Raw genomic sequence first — 15,959 nt, 5'->3', positions numbered from 1 at the left:
CTTTTCTTGCATGGCAATATGGGTTAGTGCTGTAGGTTGGGTGCTTGGGATATGGGTGTATGAAACAGCAAAGTCTTCTAGGATAGTGGTATCTAACTGGATTAAGTGGTAACAGCAAGACCTTGGGTTGTCTCAAGCTTACTGCCTGTGGTGCAGTCCTGGATTATTTTACCATCAAAATACTCCTGGGAGATTAGCTGTTCCCTTCCAGAAGGGATGCTGGGAGCAATTTAGGTCAGATGCAGGGAACAGGATCCTTGAACAAATAGGGGGTGGTCCAGTTTGGTGGAGTAAATGCACTTAATAGCTTTCAGTGGTAGCTGGAAAAATATTTCAACATGTTGGATCTAACTGACATTGAAGTATTTTTTCTGGTTTGATGTTTTGCCTTTAGTTGGCATAAACAAAGGTGAGCAAAATCAGATTGCTAATTTGGGAATAATTCATATTATAGACTTGATATAACTAGCTGTATGTGTTCAACAAAGTTCTGAGGTAGAAACTGGTCAAATTTGTCTGCAGTATGTTCTTAAAAGTGAGCAAGAGCTGATTTATCTGCAACTTCCCTTGTTTAGAAAAACAAATAGCAGGAAGCTCATTACAAATCTGATGTATTTACGTGCAAGTCTGCTCTCATGGTACAGGTCTCTCATGTCACTTCTTTTGATAGACTTCTTAAAAGCTTTTTCTGATTTTGTTTGTTTGTTTTCTGCTCTACAGTAGTGGCTTTTAGTATTTTTATTTCCCATCTGAAGTACTTTTCAGAGAGATACTTGTAGGTCGATGTCTCTTCAGAAAAAAGTGCTGCCCCATGTTAAGAGTTCTGCTCAAAATTCGTTGAGTTTGAAGGACGTGTTCTCAGATGGCTTTCTTAAGGCTTCACTTTCTCATTTGATCCATGTGCTCCACTTGTTTACATCTAATACAATGTCCTCTTTGAAGTCTAGTCCTGGTTTTGATTTGTTTTTTTCCCTTAAAAAAGAATAGAGAACTGGAATGAGTGCTTACTCATGTTGCCAGCCAGATTGTCTGTGGAAAGCCTATTGCCATTGTGTCATTAAGCCTAAGAGGGACATGTAATTGTGTTAAAACATTCACAAATGCTTCTCCAATCTCTTTACTACCCTAACTACCCTATTATAATGCAGTTCAATTAACTCTAAGCTACAGCTTCTCTTCTGTAGTAACTGTCTTTCAGCTTGCAGACTGTAGTAACAGCAGTCTTAATACCATAAGAGAGTAGTAAATAGTTGGGAAGACAAGGGTTTAGGTATATATTACTTTTAACATAATCTACAAGTGGTATTTCCAGTCTCAGTAAAGGATAGAGACAGTGTGGGCAGAATTGAATTCCTTGGGGAGCAGTAAGACTACAGGGAATGCAAGAGAGAGGAATAAATGTTACTGTGTAGGAAGGAACACGAGGTTTGTGATGGATCAGGCTTTGCTGAGTCTATTGCTCATGAAATGTGTCTGTGGAGCAGAGTGTTTTTGGTTTTTTTATTAGGCTGTGACTTGATAATAACTATCTTTTAAGTGCTGGTCTTGTATCCCTCCCCTTAAGCTCTCAGTAGTGTTTTACTGACTCCCATGTAAAATTCAGGAAAATGTTTGTGAAATTATTCTAAGCGGGGGGGGGAGGGGGGAAAGTCCTTACATAAAAATTAAAAGTCTTTACTACCAAAAAATATGAAGTAGTAAATAGTTAGGAAGAAAAGATTTAGGTGTATTATATTAAAAATGAAAAGTTGCAAAAAAGGACCCTGTGGAGGTCATCTAGTCCAACCCTCTGTTCAAAGCAGGAGTAATTTAGAAGTTAAATTATGTGGCTTGTAGCTTCAGGGTTTTCCTAGGTACAAATAAGAACAGTTCCTCAAAAGTGTTTTGCCAAAGGAGTGACCAGTGAAGGATGTTTTCCTTCGCTTTTATAACCAGTGTGCAAGAATCTTGGGGAAGCTGGGAACTAAAGAATTGCATCAGATCATTGCCAACAAAAGTGCATTATTCAGTTTAGATATTTTATCTCTTTAGATAAGATTTAGCTGCCTTATGTTTTGAGTAAAAGTGCTACAGTAGTAATATTACTTTGGTTATTTTGCTGCAGAGCTTTTAACTTGAATATTTGGATTGTTTATTGTTCAGTGACAGTCTGCAAGAGCCCCTAGGACCAGATCATAGAATGGCTTAGATTGGAAGGGACCTTAAAGATCATCTAGTTCCAAAGCCACTGCCATGGGCAGGGACATCTTCCATTAGACCAGGTTGCTCAAAGGCCCTGTCCAACCTGGCCTTGAACACCTCCAGGGAGGGGGCATCCACAACCTCCCTGGGCAACCTGTTCCAGGATCTCACCACCCTCACTGTAAAGAATTTCTTTCTAACATCCAGTCTAAATTTCCCCTCTTCCAGCTTCAACCCATTCTCCCTCATCCTATCACTACAAGCCCTTGTAAAAAGGCCCTCCCCAGCTGTCTTGTAGGTCTCCTTCACGTTCTGTAAAGCCACTGTAAAGTCTGCCCCAAGCTTTCTCTTCTCCAGGCTGAAAAACCCCAACACTCCCAGCCTGTCCCTGTAGAGAAGGTATGACCAGAGGTGTGTGATATAAAACACAGGTATTTGGAGGCCAAGATTTCACATAAGGTGGTCCATGAAATAATTTTGTCTGCTGAATTCATAACTTTGTTACTTTCTTTTACGGAACCTTAACACACAGTGTACATTTTCCCTATCAGAGAGTACTTGAAGATAACTTGCACTCATTTAAGTACAGTAATGAGAAACTTGAAAACACTTCAGCTTCCGTTTTCAGTCCTCAAAAGCAAAGGGTTTTTGGTTGGGTTTTTTTTTTTTTGTTCTGTGGGTTAATTTTCATTTTGCCAGAGTGGTCTTCAGGCAGTGTTTATGAATTCCACTGATCGTTTGATAATGAGCCAGCTTCAGAACTTCAGTTGACATAGGTGTTTGTTAATAGCTTCAGAGTTACTTCATGTCACATACCATTTTAAAATATAAGATTAGTTCATGGCATGCCTGTGTGTGCCACTTGTCTGTGTAAATTTACCTTCCCTTCCAGCCATGGTAAATATATTGTCAGGAATCTGAGTCACTGAGCTGGTATCTAATATGTCACTTGGGAATGTAATGAGTTAATGCTTATAAATAACTTCAAAATCGTCACTGCTTCATAAATAAAGAGACCAAGAACACCAGAAACAGAGGAAGTGTATAGATTGTAAGGAATAATGAAGGTATACAAGCCACCTGTTGCCCTTCAGGGACGTAATGGACCAAAACTTGACCGATTTCTGTCGTAAGTATTCACAAACGAGGGGTTTGCAAAATGCAACAGCAGAATGTTAAAGTTTTGTAAGTGTTTGCTTACAGTTTTAGTTTATCTAGTGGGTTGGGGTGATACTGTGAAAGAAAACTTGACTGTGCTAGAAAGTAGTATGGATGCAGTGTGGTTTTCACGACGTCTTTCTGAAGGCTTCTTAGTTTTAGTGCATGTTCAGAGGCTGGCAAGAGTAGCAGTTTCTTAGCTACCAGCAGACTTACAGGAATGCTTTTTAAATTTTATAGATCACAGTATCCCCAAGGTTGGAAGAGACATGAAGTGTTGGGAGAATTTTGATGTTTTGCTGATATTAAATGTTATGGTAACTTTTATCTTTGGTTTCCCCCTGTAAATTAGTAATTATTACATAGGTCATTCCTGCGCTATTTTGCAAATGCCTCTAAATACTCAAACCCAAACCCCATGCACTCAATTCAGTATCAGTGTAGCTAAAATAATGTAAAGGAAGGGACATTTGCCCATGGCTTTCTGTCCCTGGTAGCGTGGTTTCCACTGATCTCCCACCACCCATGACCTTTCCCTTATTAGCGACCAGATGTGCTGTTCCCAGTTTTCCTTTTCTTTGGAAATAGTGCCATTTATCCAACAGCTTATTTTGGGGAAGTGGAATTTCTTTACAGGCACATGGACTGATTGGATTATGAGGGAGACATACAAATATGGCATAGTAATTGGCGTGGGTATGAGGGTGGTCTGTAGTGTGCTGTCATATGATTGTATTGGGTGTTCTACCTATTACTAATCTGCCTGAAGTTTGTATCCCAGAGATGTGGCTTAGATGGAACCAAAGGGGTTTTCAATGCCTAAGATAAGAGTTTCCAGCAGATCAGATTTATATCAGCATGAACTTTTCAAGTTGAGCTTGATGAGGTAGTTTCATGGGACAGCCTGCAACCATTTGGGTCTTTCCAACCTGAGCATTGCATAGTGGGATGGGAGGCAAAAGGAACCAGAAGCAAAAAGAGCCATCACTCAGTGTTGGTTACTGCATCCTAAAGCCTTGGTTTTTTTCCTTCCCCCCTTCCCTTTCTTCCTTTGCCCTCAGTTTCTGGAGAACAGTTCTAGTATAATAATTTGTTGGTTTTGTTTTAGTGTGTCTCATTTTCTTTCCATTCACAATTTCTTCCCATTCACAGGAAAATGTTCCTTAGTTTCTGTCAAGCCGAGCTTTCAGAAACTTAATAACTGGCTTTATAGAGAGGTAATGGGTGCTGTCTGGTGACAGTGCTGAATAGCTATAGATGTTGGGTAACATTGACATGTCTAGCAGACTGAGAAGAGCACTCTTACATTAAGCAGTCTTTTGACTACATTGGCAAAATTGCTGCCTTAATTGCTGCAATTGAATATGGATGTTGCTTGAAGGACGGCTCTGACAAGTATGGTAGTTAACACTTTTAAAGATGTCTGTCTGAAATCTTATCCTTTCTGCAAAATGTTCAGTTCTGTGGGAATTACTTTTTTCTATGCCAAATAGGAAATTAGGATTAAAAACTTCTGCATTTTTCCAGCTTGGGTTATTGTGATTTCCTGTTATCACAGAATGTTAGTGGTGGAAGGGATCTTGAAAGATCATCCAGTCCAACCCCCCTGCCAGAGCAGGATCACCTAGAGTAGGTCACACAAGAACAGGTCCAGGAGGGTTTTAAATGTCTGCAGAGAGGGAGACTCCACAACCTCTCTGGGCAGCCTGCTCCAGTGCTCTGTCACCCTCACAGTGAAAAAGTTTTTCCTTATGTTTGCACAAATGTTCTGTGCTCCAGGTTACACCCATTGCCCCTTGTCCTATCATTGGACAACACTGAGCAGAGCCTGGCTCCATCCTCCTGACACTGCCCTTCACTTATTTATAAACATGAACGAGGTCACCTCACTCAGTCTCCTCTTTTCCAAGCTGAAGAGCCCCATCTCCCTCAGCCTTTCCTCCTAAGGAAGATGTTCCACTCCCTTAATCATATTTGCAGCTCTCCTCTGGACTCTTGCAAGCAATTCCCTGAGGCCCTTCTTGAACTGAGGGGCCAAGAACTGGGCATAATATTCCAGATGCCGCCTCACCAGGGCAGAGCACAGTGGGAAGAGAACCTCTTTTGACCATCCCAACCATACTCAGTAGTGTGTACCACTAAAAGACAGTTGCAAATAAAAGCAGATTTGTTTTTTCTTCTGCTGCTGAGATTCTTAACTTTTTAAAGAAAGTTTTACATGCACAGATGGCTTCCTGTGATCTGGCTTCTAGCAGAAAAGTTCCAAGTGTTCTGTTGGTTTATGTAAAATATTTGAGAGGTTGTTGCGAGGAAAACTAGACTTCATGAGTTTCCCTGGAGGTGTTCAAGAACAGTGTGGACGTGGTGCTTCGGGATGTGGTTTAATGGCCACGGGGGTCTTAGGTTGATGATCTTGGAGGTGTTTGCCAAACAAAACAATTCTATGATCCCTTTGTCTATTATAATTCCTCTATCTAATAGCCTGTAGATTTATAGTTGCCTCTTCATATCTTCATAGTAGTGGCTGGCTACTAGTTTTTGCTTTACTGATAAAACCTTATTCTTGTATTATTTCCAACTGATGTGGTTTGAGCTTCTAACATAAAAGATTGTTCTCAGACCTGAAGTCCCTTTTGATCAAGGAAATAAAAGTTGGACTTGGGTAATGTGGAAAGCTTTAGAACTACTTTTGAAGAAGAGAATAATTGACCACATAAATCATAGGACAGCAAACTGTACCCAGACAGTATTTTCTTTGGCAAAAATAGAAAGGCTGTTCATGTTCCTGGGCTTCAGTAAAGCATTCGACAGGTACCAAGAGGGAATTTCTTAGTTAGGGTGGAAGAGAGGAGGATTGCCATGGAAGTGTGAGGAGTGTTAGAACAAGCAGTTCTTCCTGCATCATTGGGACTGGGAGCCATACAATTTTATTTGGTGTTCTGCTGAACAAAGCAAGTCTTTGCTACTGATGAGAGTTGAGACACAGGAGTACAAAGGAGAACAGGGTCAAAATGGAATGAGAAATAATACATAGCAGATGTTCTGGTTTCAGATGTTTTAAGAGGGAAATCCCACCAACCTGTAGACCAAATACTGCTGTTCAGGATGTCTTAATAGTAGTATACAGGGAAAATAAACTTGGCAGTGGAAGTGTCCCATGCAGTGGTGCTTAATGAAAGGAAAACTGCTTGCATGTTAGAAATAGTTACAATGATTTTATATATGCATGGATTTGCTTAGTGTTTCCAGATCATGACACTTAGCCAATTAAATGCTGGTACAGTATTTAATTAAATAAGGTGTAAAGTGTTCTGTGATACACTTAAAAAAAAATACTTAATTTGAAACAGTCTTCCCTTTCCCTACTGTTTAAACAGAGGTCAACCACTTTGAAACTCAGAGTTAGCTGTCAGTTCACAAACCTCTTGCCTTTGAGCAGCCAAACTTCTAAGTGCCTGTTTGCTTACTCATTTTATCAAATTGACTAGCTGTTGTCTGGATTGCTCTGAAACGGTGTGCAGTATGCTCAGGTGGAAGCTATCTGTACCATCTAGCACTTGAAAAGCAGTAAAGGTAACTTGGTTTAGAGTTTCAGTGACAGCCTTCAGAAGAGGAGGCTGAGGAGAGACATCATCGCTAAAGCAATGTGGGTGTCGGTCTCTTCTCACATGCAACAAGTGACAGGACAACACAAAACAGCCTCAAGTTGTGCCAAGGGAGGTTCAGCTTGGGTATTAGGAGAAATTTCTTCCCAGAAAGGATTATTTGGCATTGGAACAAGCTGTGCCCAGGGAGGTAGTAGGAGTCACCATCCTGGAGGTACTTAAGAGACTTGTGGATGTGGTGCTCAAGGATATAGTTTAGTGGCAGTGGCTTAGTAGTAGCAATGAGATTGCAGGCTCTAGGTGAGCAGTTGGACTTGGTGATTTCAAAGGACTTCCGACCTCAGCAGTTCTATGATTCTATGTTTCAGTGCAGCAGATCTCTGAGTTTGTGCACCTGAGTGAGCTTAGGTCACTGTGAAGAGGTTATGTTATTGATGCTGCATCAAGTGTTCTTTGTGTTTATGAAGAGTCTCAGTCTCCGTGGAGTCTGCTTGCGTTTGATGGACATTTGCAGTCTGACATGATTTGGACTATGTTTTCTTTGTAAAAGAGCTATGAAGTTTGGGGTGTTGCATGTTCATCGCGTGGTACCTAAGCGTTGTGGTGAGGCGTTGGAACAGGCTGCCCAGGGAGGTGGTGGAGTCACCATCCCTGAAGGTGTTCACAAAAAAGGTAGATGTGGCACTTTGGGACATGGTCTAGTGGTTGTGCAGCTGTTGGGTAGGACGTTGGACTTTTTGATCTTAGAGGTCTTTTCCAATGTTAATGAATCTATAGTTCTATGATTAATGTGTAGGCCTTGAGATACATATTCATTAAACATACATGACCATACAGGGGGAGTGAGCTCTGTGGTAAATGCTGAGTTTTGGAGTGATGGATAAATATTTAATATTGAAGATGTAAGAACGAGTTGGATATTCAGTTTTTATTATTCACACAAGGACTGGCAATTTGATGGGCATTAGCAGACACACCGTGCTCTGAATTTGTGCAGAAGATGATCTGAAGATTAAGCACAAAAACTCATCCCAGAAGCTAAGTTCAGAATAATCAATGTTAAAGCACTTTCCATAAATGGCTTTAACAGTGATAAAGTAGGTTGACTGTATCTAGTTGAAGTAATGTACATGGAGAGAATGTGGTCACAAAGTAGCTACTCTTCTGTAGCTGATAACATGTTTCAGATGGAGCTGAGGTCACCCTGCATCTGGTGCTGGCACCTCTAGTTCAGCTACTCATTGTGTAGCCTGTTTGCAGCCAGCTGCTCTATTTGTTGCAGTGACTCAGTGGTGGGAGGAGGAGAGCCATCATGTGAGATGTATTCTAGTAAGTAGTGACTGTTGGATTAGATAATGCTATCTGTGCCCACATGCTGGGACTTTCAGCATTTTAGAATAAAACTCCCAAAGTTACTGTCTTGTTTATTACTCCATAGATTGAGGCAGGGTTATGGAAGAGGGTGGTGCAAGAGCTCAGAGCAGCCCTGAAAGCCTAGGCATACTGAGGCTCCAGGAATGGAGTACTACAGACATTTTCTCACAGTGCTTGTCATTGCAGCTGTTAAAATCAGTGAATGTGTTTTAATATTTAATTGGTAAACATAAGTTTAATAATTGAATCAACAACACAGTTTGAAGAATTCATAGAATGGTTTGGGCTGGAAAGGACCTTCAAGACATCTAGTTCCAACCCCCCTGCCATGGGCACCAACAGCTTCCACTAGAGCAGGTAACCTGGTCTTGAATATCTCCATGGAGGGGGCATCCACCACCTCCTTGGGCATCCTGTTCCAGTGTCTCACCACCCTCACTGTAAAGAATTTCTTCCTAATACCCAGTCTAAACCTGTCCTCAAGTTTCAGTCCATTCTCTCATCCTATCACTAAAAGCACTTACAAAAATTCCATTGATTTTTTTCAACTGATGAATCTAAGTTTAACTATAGTTGATAGATGACACTTGGACTTTACATAGGCTTGGTCATAGTAGTGTTATTCCTAGATTTATTATTTATGTGGGGTTATAAAGGGTTTTTTCCCTATTATTCAAAAAAACCCTAACAAACAAGAAACTGAACAAACCCCACCAAAACTAGTGAAGCACAGAATGAAAGCTGCATGCATTGCTGAACACCTGGGTATAATCACACTTGGTTTCTTAGACATTCTGTCTTAATAGTCACTTTCAGAATAGTTAGTGCAGAATATTATTACCACTGTGTTGCCTTTTGGATGTCATCCTTGTGTCTTGTCTTTCACCACACCATGTTTGTTTGGTTTTGAATTCCTAACAGCACTAACAAGAAACTACTTTTTTTTCCTCAAACAAGTAAAACACACCCTTGTGGTACTCTTGAAAATCACCCCTCCAGAGAATCTGGCTCATACTTTTTAACTCCACATTATTTATTTTGTGTGTGTGTTAAAGTGATGTCTTTGGTGTTCACTTTCAGTACACATCGTATAAATTATTTATCCCCCCTCCTCCCCCCACAATCTTTCTTGTCTGCTTAAAGACACAACAACAAAGCAGAGCTGGTAGAAACAGAATCACAGAACTGTTGGGTTTGGAAGAGACCTATGAGATGGTCAAGTCCAGCTGCTTACCTAGAGCTCACAATTCCACCTGTACTGCTAAGCTGCTACCCTTGAACCAGGTGCTTAAGCACCACATCCACATGTCTTCTAAATACCCCCTGGGATGATGATTTCTATTGATCTCTGAGTGAATTGATGCCCTGCTTGACACCCGAGTTTTTTAGCCAAGAGAGAATGGAATATGAGATTGGTGTTTTCATAAATGATGACTAACAGCTGTCAGATACTATGTATTCAGCTGCCTGCAGCTGGCCACTTCACTGAAAGCAGCAATTACCTCAGATAGGTCTTTTCCGCAAAATATTTTGTGTTCTGCAGGTTTGATATTGGATCTTTGTTTTCTGCAGTGAATTTTAAAATTAAATACTTCAAGCCTCTTTCTGTTCATCTTAGGGATGTCTATCAGCTCAGTGCCTGCTGAATTTGGATGCGATACAAAGATGCTTTTGTCTGTACTGTTCATGGAAATACCTCTGCTTTTAATGTATCTGGCAAGAAGCCTTTTGGGGTCGTGGCTGAGTTCTGTTATTCAGGTTGATATGTGGTCTTCTCAGTGCAGTTTCCTATCATCTTTTCAGCAAAAAAGGCAATGGTTTGATCTCGCATCCAAGAGCAAAGCAAACCTGTGTTAGAACCCTGAAGATTTATGTAAACCTACAGAAAAACTTCCACTTGAGGAAACAAGGTGACCTGCCAGAGCAGACAGCTATTCATTTTCACAAACTGTTTCAGCAAGGGCTTTGTTACATGCAGGTTTGGGTTTTGTCTCTGGTGCTCTTGTGACGGCAGCTCTGGGTTTTGACACAATGAGCATTGCTTAATGTTGAGGCATACTTTCTCTGGTGGAAGGACAGTCTTTTCACAAAGTAAGACGTTTGCAGTAATGCTTCTGCAGGTCACCAAGATACAGGCTTCAGTGTGAAAAGTGTTCCAGAAAAGGACAGCTTTCTCTGGCTACTAAGCCTGCTCTGGCAGAGAATATTTTGTTTTGTTCTTAATACCTTGTTTTACCAGGAAACACTGACATTTCTTAGTCTGCTTGAGATCTTTGTCTCTGCTTCAACCTGTGTGGTAATGGACATAGTTTAAAGAATTTACTGAGGCTTCAGTTATTTTGACTATACTGAAGCCTTTAGCATCCTTTTTATACTAGGGAGTGTTCAACAGAGGGCTGGAAGGAGGAAACATGTCTTATGAGGAAAGGCTGAGAGTCTGGGGGCTGTTTAGTCTGGAAAAGAGAAGACAGAGATCTTACTAATGTTTACAAATATCTGAAGGGTGGGTGTCAAGAAGGAGCCAGTCTCTTTGCAGTGGTGTCCCGTGACAGGATGAAGGGCAGTGGATACAAACTGGAACACAGTTAAGGTGCTGGAGCAGTGGGACAGGCAGCCAGAGAGGTTGTGGAGTCTCCTTCTCTAAGAACTTCCAGAAGCCCATCTAGATGTGACCTGCCCTAGGTGATCCTGCTTTGACAAGGGGTCTTGCACTTGATCACTGAAGGTGCCTTCCAACCCCTACCATTCTATCATCTGTCAGGCATCACCTCCAGGAAGAGCTAAACCACCCACCACTTTTCACACCTAAAAACCCCCAAACAAAACCAAGCAAAGAAACAAACCCAAAACCAACCAAACAAAACCACACCAAAAAAACCAACAAAAACCCCAACCAAACAAAAAACCCACCCCCAAACAAAACCAAAACAAAACCCACACAAACCCCAAAACCCCAACAAGTTCTATTGTTTTGGGATAACTTCTTAGTTGACTAGTTAATCATCATGCACACTAATTGTTGAATGTAAGTAAAAGCTGCTTGCTAAAAGCATAATAGAAACTCATCTGGTGTAGGTGTAATACTGGTTCATTTCATAAAACATCAAGAGCTGAGACAGTAGCACTTCTTAATTGTTATTCCCTTTTATGATCTAATTCAGAACACACTAAGAAGGTTTTGATTGTACCTGGGTAAATTAACTGCAATCCTGTTTTGCAATTGCCACGTAGGAGAAATGATTTAAAACACTGCTCACCATCACAGAATGTGGGTTTTGTTGGTTTTTTTTCTTTTTCCAGGAGGGGTGCAACAGTGTGTACTTAACTCTGCTCACTGCATTTTTCTCCTTGTGTTATTTTAAGAATGTAGTCCTGCTTCTGATTCTTGGCTGCCCACAGAACCGCAGGATTAATGCTGGTAGTTAAAAGTCACAAGTTAGTATTGCACATACAATTCTTTTCTTCATCCCCTGACAATACCATCTCATACTTCCATGAGTGGACAAAAGTGTAAAGGCAAGACGGGGGAGAAATGTAAAGGCTGTTGCAATATTAAATCAATTTTAAGAACAAGAAAATAAAGACAGCCCACCCTCCTCCACCACACCACCTCGGAGTTCCTCCTCCACCACACCACCTCAGAGTTCAGTTCCCCACGATGCTTTGGGCATGAAACTTTTTAAAATGAAAAAAGGTGGTTTCATTAAGTCAGGATACATGATAGAGCCAGCAGCTCTTCTGAAGTTCACAAGTTGACCCTTTGAATCTAAACCCATGTGCAAGAAAGGTTACCTTGTGTCTGACCACGCTGTACAATTTTACAGCAGGCTCATGGCAGTCTCAGCTATTCAATGAGAATTAACTCCTAGTAATTCACACTGAAAATAATAAGCGTCACTTTGCCTTAGCACAGTGAGCATTTCACCCTAAGGTATATTTCTGGATCATTTTTGGTAACTCTCCAGCTTTTTCAGGCTAGATGCTGTGCTGTCTATGGCTGAAAGATCTTAATGTATTGCTTTCAGTCAGTTCTTGAATGTCCCTGGAGACATTCAGGATCAGACTTGAGGAGGCTCTGGGCAGCCTGATCTAGTTGGGGGTGGCCCTGCGCACTGTGGGGCAGTTGGACAATATCGAGGGTGCCTTCCAACCCAGTGCAGTCTGTGAATGTGGCTGTGAATTCACCTGCTTCAGAACTGCCAAAGTCTTGACATGTCAGACATTTTTTAATTGACATGTAATGGCATTGCTTAATTTCCCAATGCTTTTGCATGACACAGTTTTGATTTCTGACCAAATTCTAAAATAAAATGACATCATTTAAAGGTAACTAAACAAAGCCAGGAGGATTTCATGCAAACCAATTATATAGATATATTTATTTTTTTAATAAGCAAAATCATTTTAAAATCTTTTAAACCTACCACATTAGTGCTTGTAAGCTGCAGTTCTGAATTTACCAAACTCATCCTTGCTCATGCATCTCAGTGATGCCCAGTGACAGGACAAGGGCAAGGAGTGGAAGCTGAGGCATAGGAAGTTCCATGTAAACATGAGGAGAAATTTTTCCCCTGTGAGGGTGACAGAACACTGGAACAGGCTGCCCAGTGGGGTTGTGGAGTCTTCCTCTCTGGAGATATGCAAAACCAATCTGGATGTGTTCTTATGGGATCTGCTCTGTGTGATCCTGCTCTGGCAGGGGGGTTGTACTGGATGACCTTTCAAAGTGCCTTCCAACCCCTAACATTCTGTGATTCTGTGAAGTTCTGCTAAAGCAGCTTGATTGCATTACTGGCATACCAGTCTTTTGACTTGGGCCACTCTTTGTTTTCTGTTGGGAAGGTTTATTGAAATTGTTTAGATGACTGTAAAAATGCAGTGGGTTTTGGTCTGTGGGTTTGGGGGTTTTTTTCCCCTTTCTTTTTTTTTTTCCTTTGTCTTTTTTTCTTATTTTCTTCCTTTTTCCCCTGTCTGCTTTCTTGGCAAGGGGATGCTTCAGCAATATATAATGAGAACAAACTCAAAATTACTCTCAACAATGGTGTATTTAATCCCATACACTGCATGGGACTTGCATATGAGACAAAAAATGTTAGCAAGGTATTTTGCTGCCCTCTCTTGGTAGAGTATTTGTACCATAAACTAAGTGCTCAACTTGGTCATAGGTTTCATTTGTACCTTTCAAAAAAATCTATTGTTTCCTGAAGAAGTGGGGAATGAGGATTCTGTTACAGAGCTGAACCATTAAACACTGAACTACTCAATTTATTTAAAAATGGGAACTTTTATATTCAAGTCCTGTGTAGATCCAAGTGGCTATCTCACTGCCTTTTGTCTGTAACTTTGTAGACAGTCAATAGTTTGAGTGCTAATTGCAGACTGAAACGCTGTTTTCCTTTGGATAAGTTCGAAGTGTACAAACACTTGGGTGCATTTTCTTACGATGCATGGGCAGTGTGCCATGATAGCTCCCTGAAGAGGAGGCCCACCTCAGGTGAGCCCTGGGAATGGGGCCACATGTATTAGGAGAATTGGTCAATCCCCAACAAGAAGTTTGACTTAGATCTTGCACTTTATCTAGAATTGTGTATAATCACATCCTGTGTAGAGACAGAGTGTACATTTCTATACAGCCTCCTCAGCCGTGCCTTCCTCTTCCTCTCCTTGTATATAATACATACTTAGACACAGTGGTGGATGTTCCACACTGAACAATTAGAAAAGCTGTAAATGAAACCTAACAAGAAGTCCCCACCCTTCAGAGCCAAGGCAAATGCCTGGAAAGATGGTGTTGGATGGTAGGTTGGACTCAGTGATCTCAAAGGTCTTTTCCAACCTGGTTAATTCTATTCTATTCTATTTTTTTTAAAGTGTTTGTTTTTTTTCCTTTTCTTTCCAAATAAGAATTCAAACAGAGGGTAACTAACATTTTCAGTGCTGTGTATGATCAAGAGCATACTGTTCACAGCTGTGAGGAGGATGTGCCTATTATTTTGTTGTTTTACTAGTGAGTTCCCTTGAGATGAAAAAGCTTTGAAAATCAAAAAGCTGTATTTCAACCAACCAGAAACATATCTTTAAAAATATATTGAAGGACTAAAGAAAATACAAAACAAGTTGAGGGGGAAAAAAATCAGAAGGGTTGTTTACAGCTTTTCCTACAGTGGTTTTTGTTTCAGGAAGGTTCATCCTTTTGGCCAACCTAGTGGCTTTGGCAGCAAAGTTTGTGTGATTCCTAATTACCCTTAGCAGTTCCTTAGACTTCCTCTGCCTGACTTGTTTTCCTCCTCTCCACACCTTCTCTTTTCCTTTGCAAAGACACCCACGAGCTGGAAACCCTGCCATCTCCCAGCAGTGCACCCTGGGCTTGCTTCTGCCTGTGTCCAGTTTTCTGCAGCCTTCAGGGTGTTGTTGTCTTGATGCTGGTTAAGTTGCGTGCGCATGTAATATTAGCCAAGCAGAGAGGGACACGTGTACATTGTGATCCTTCTGTAAAGTATGGATAAGTGCTAGCTGACTACTTTATCTGAAAAACAGGGGGGTGTTTTCCTTAATGAGGATTTGTGTTACTGCTACTTTGCACTGTGCTTTTGTCCACTACTTTGAGTATAAAACACCATGAAAAGAAGAAATGTGACTCCATACCCCATAACTGGGAAGATTGTATCAGTAACTGAATTATGATCAGCTGCATTCTATTCTTACCTCTTGAAAGCTGTCTCTCAGAATGTTCAGTTAGTTAAGAGGAAATTGGATATATGATCCTTTTGCTGTAAACATAATAAAACCATTATCTACTTCAGAAAAATGACATGCAGAATCAAGAATTGTATGTAGGTTACAAATATTGTGCTTTTTTTCGCTGGTGCTAAGATTGTTGTACTGTTGATCTCTACCAGTTGCTTGATACTGTGGGTTCTCACTTTGCAGCTTAGTCTTTTCCCTTTTTTCACAATTGCAGACAGTTGCAAGAGCAGCAGAGGCAGAAGGAGCTGGAGCGGGAGAGGCTGGATCGTGAACGAATGGAACGGGAGAGGCTGGAGAGAGAGAGGCTAGAAAGGGAAAGACTTGAAAGAGAGCGCCTAGAACAGGAGCAACTGGAGAGAGAACGGCAAGAAAGGGAACGACAAGAGCGACTAGAAAGGGAGAGACAAGAGAAGGAGAGGCAGGATCGAGAAAGACTTGAACGACTTGAACGGGAAAGGCAAGAAAGAGAACGACAAGAACAGTTGGAAAGGGAACAATTGGAATGGGAAAGAGAGAGAAGAATTACAAATGCTGGTAAGAATTTCCAAACCGAGTCTCTTTTACGTACCAGGCTACTCTTCCTATGTTTGGGTGATGGAGTTGGGAGAGAAGCAACAAAGGGCAGTGAGTAGAGTTGTTCGCAGCAGTCAGTATTTGAGGCTTGTGTTTGCTGGAATTGCTTCTTTTTTCTTTTTCTTTTCCTTTTTTTTTTTTTTTTTATGGCAAGAAGTCCAAGAGCTTTGACTTTCCTGTCATAATTTTCTCATTAACTTGCAATGTTTTTGCACTATTGGCTTGCTCCATTGCCATACTCTCTGGAATGCTCGAAGAACTGTAATCGTATTGTGCACCTCCAATAGTGGTTAAAAATGAGTTAAAATGTCTAAATACCTT

The 15,959-nt window shown here is 40.9% G+C and overlaps 1 protein-coding gene across 7 annotated transcripts in view; it reads left to right on the top strand.

Annotated features, from left to right (window-relative positions):
- The window catches only part of ENAH (ENAH actin regulator), a 97,032-nt gene that overhangs the window by 63,065 nt on the left and 18,008 nt on the right, over positions 1-15,959 (top strand). For 6 of the 7 annotated variants that reach the window (XM_054170465.1, XM_054170472.1, XM_054170489.1 and 3 more), the window contains exon 5: positions 15,280-15,599. In XM_054170465.1, coding sequence (XP_054026440.1) covers positions 15,280-15,599 — 320 coding nt within the window. Of the gene's footprint in view, positions 1-3,206; positions 3,311-15,279; positions 15,600-15,959 lie in introns of those variants that run through there. The other variant, XM_054170479.1, reaches the window with a different exon arrangement.

This window comes from Dryobates pubescens, chromosome 2 (assembly GCF_014839835.1).
Source record: "Dryobates pubescens isolate bDryPub1 chromosome 2, bDryPub1.pri, whole genome shotgun sequence".
Lineage (NCBI taxonomy): Eukaryota > Metazoa > Chordata > Aves > Piciformes > Picidae > Dryobates > Dryobates pubescens.
Note: the sequence above shows the minus strand (reverse complement) of the source record. Positions and strands in the feature narration are given on the sequence as shown.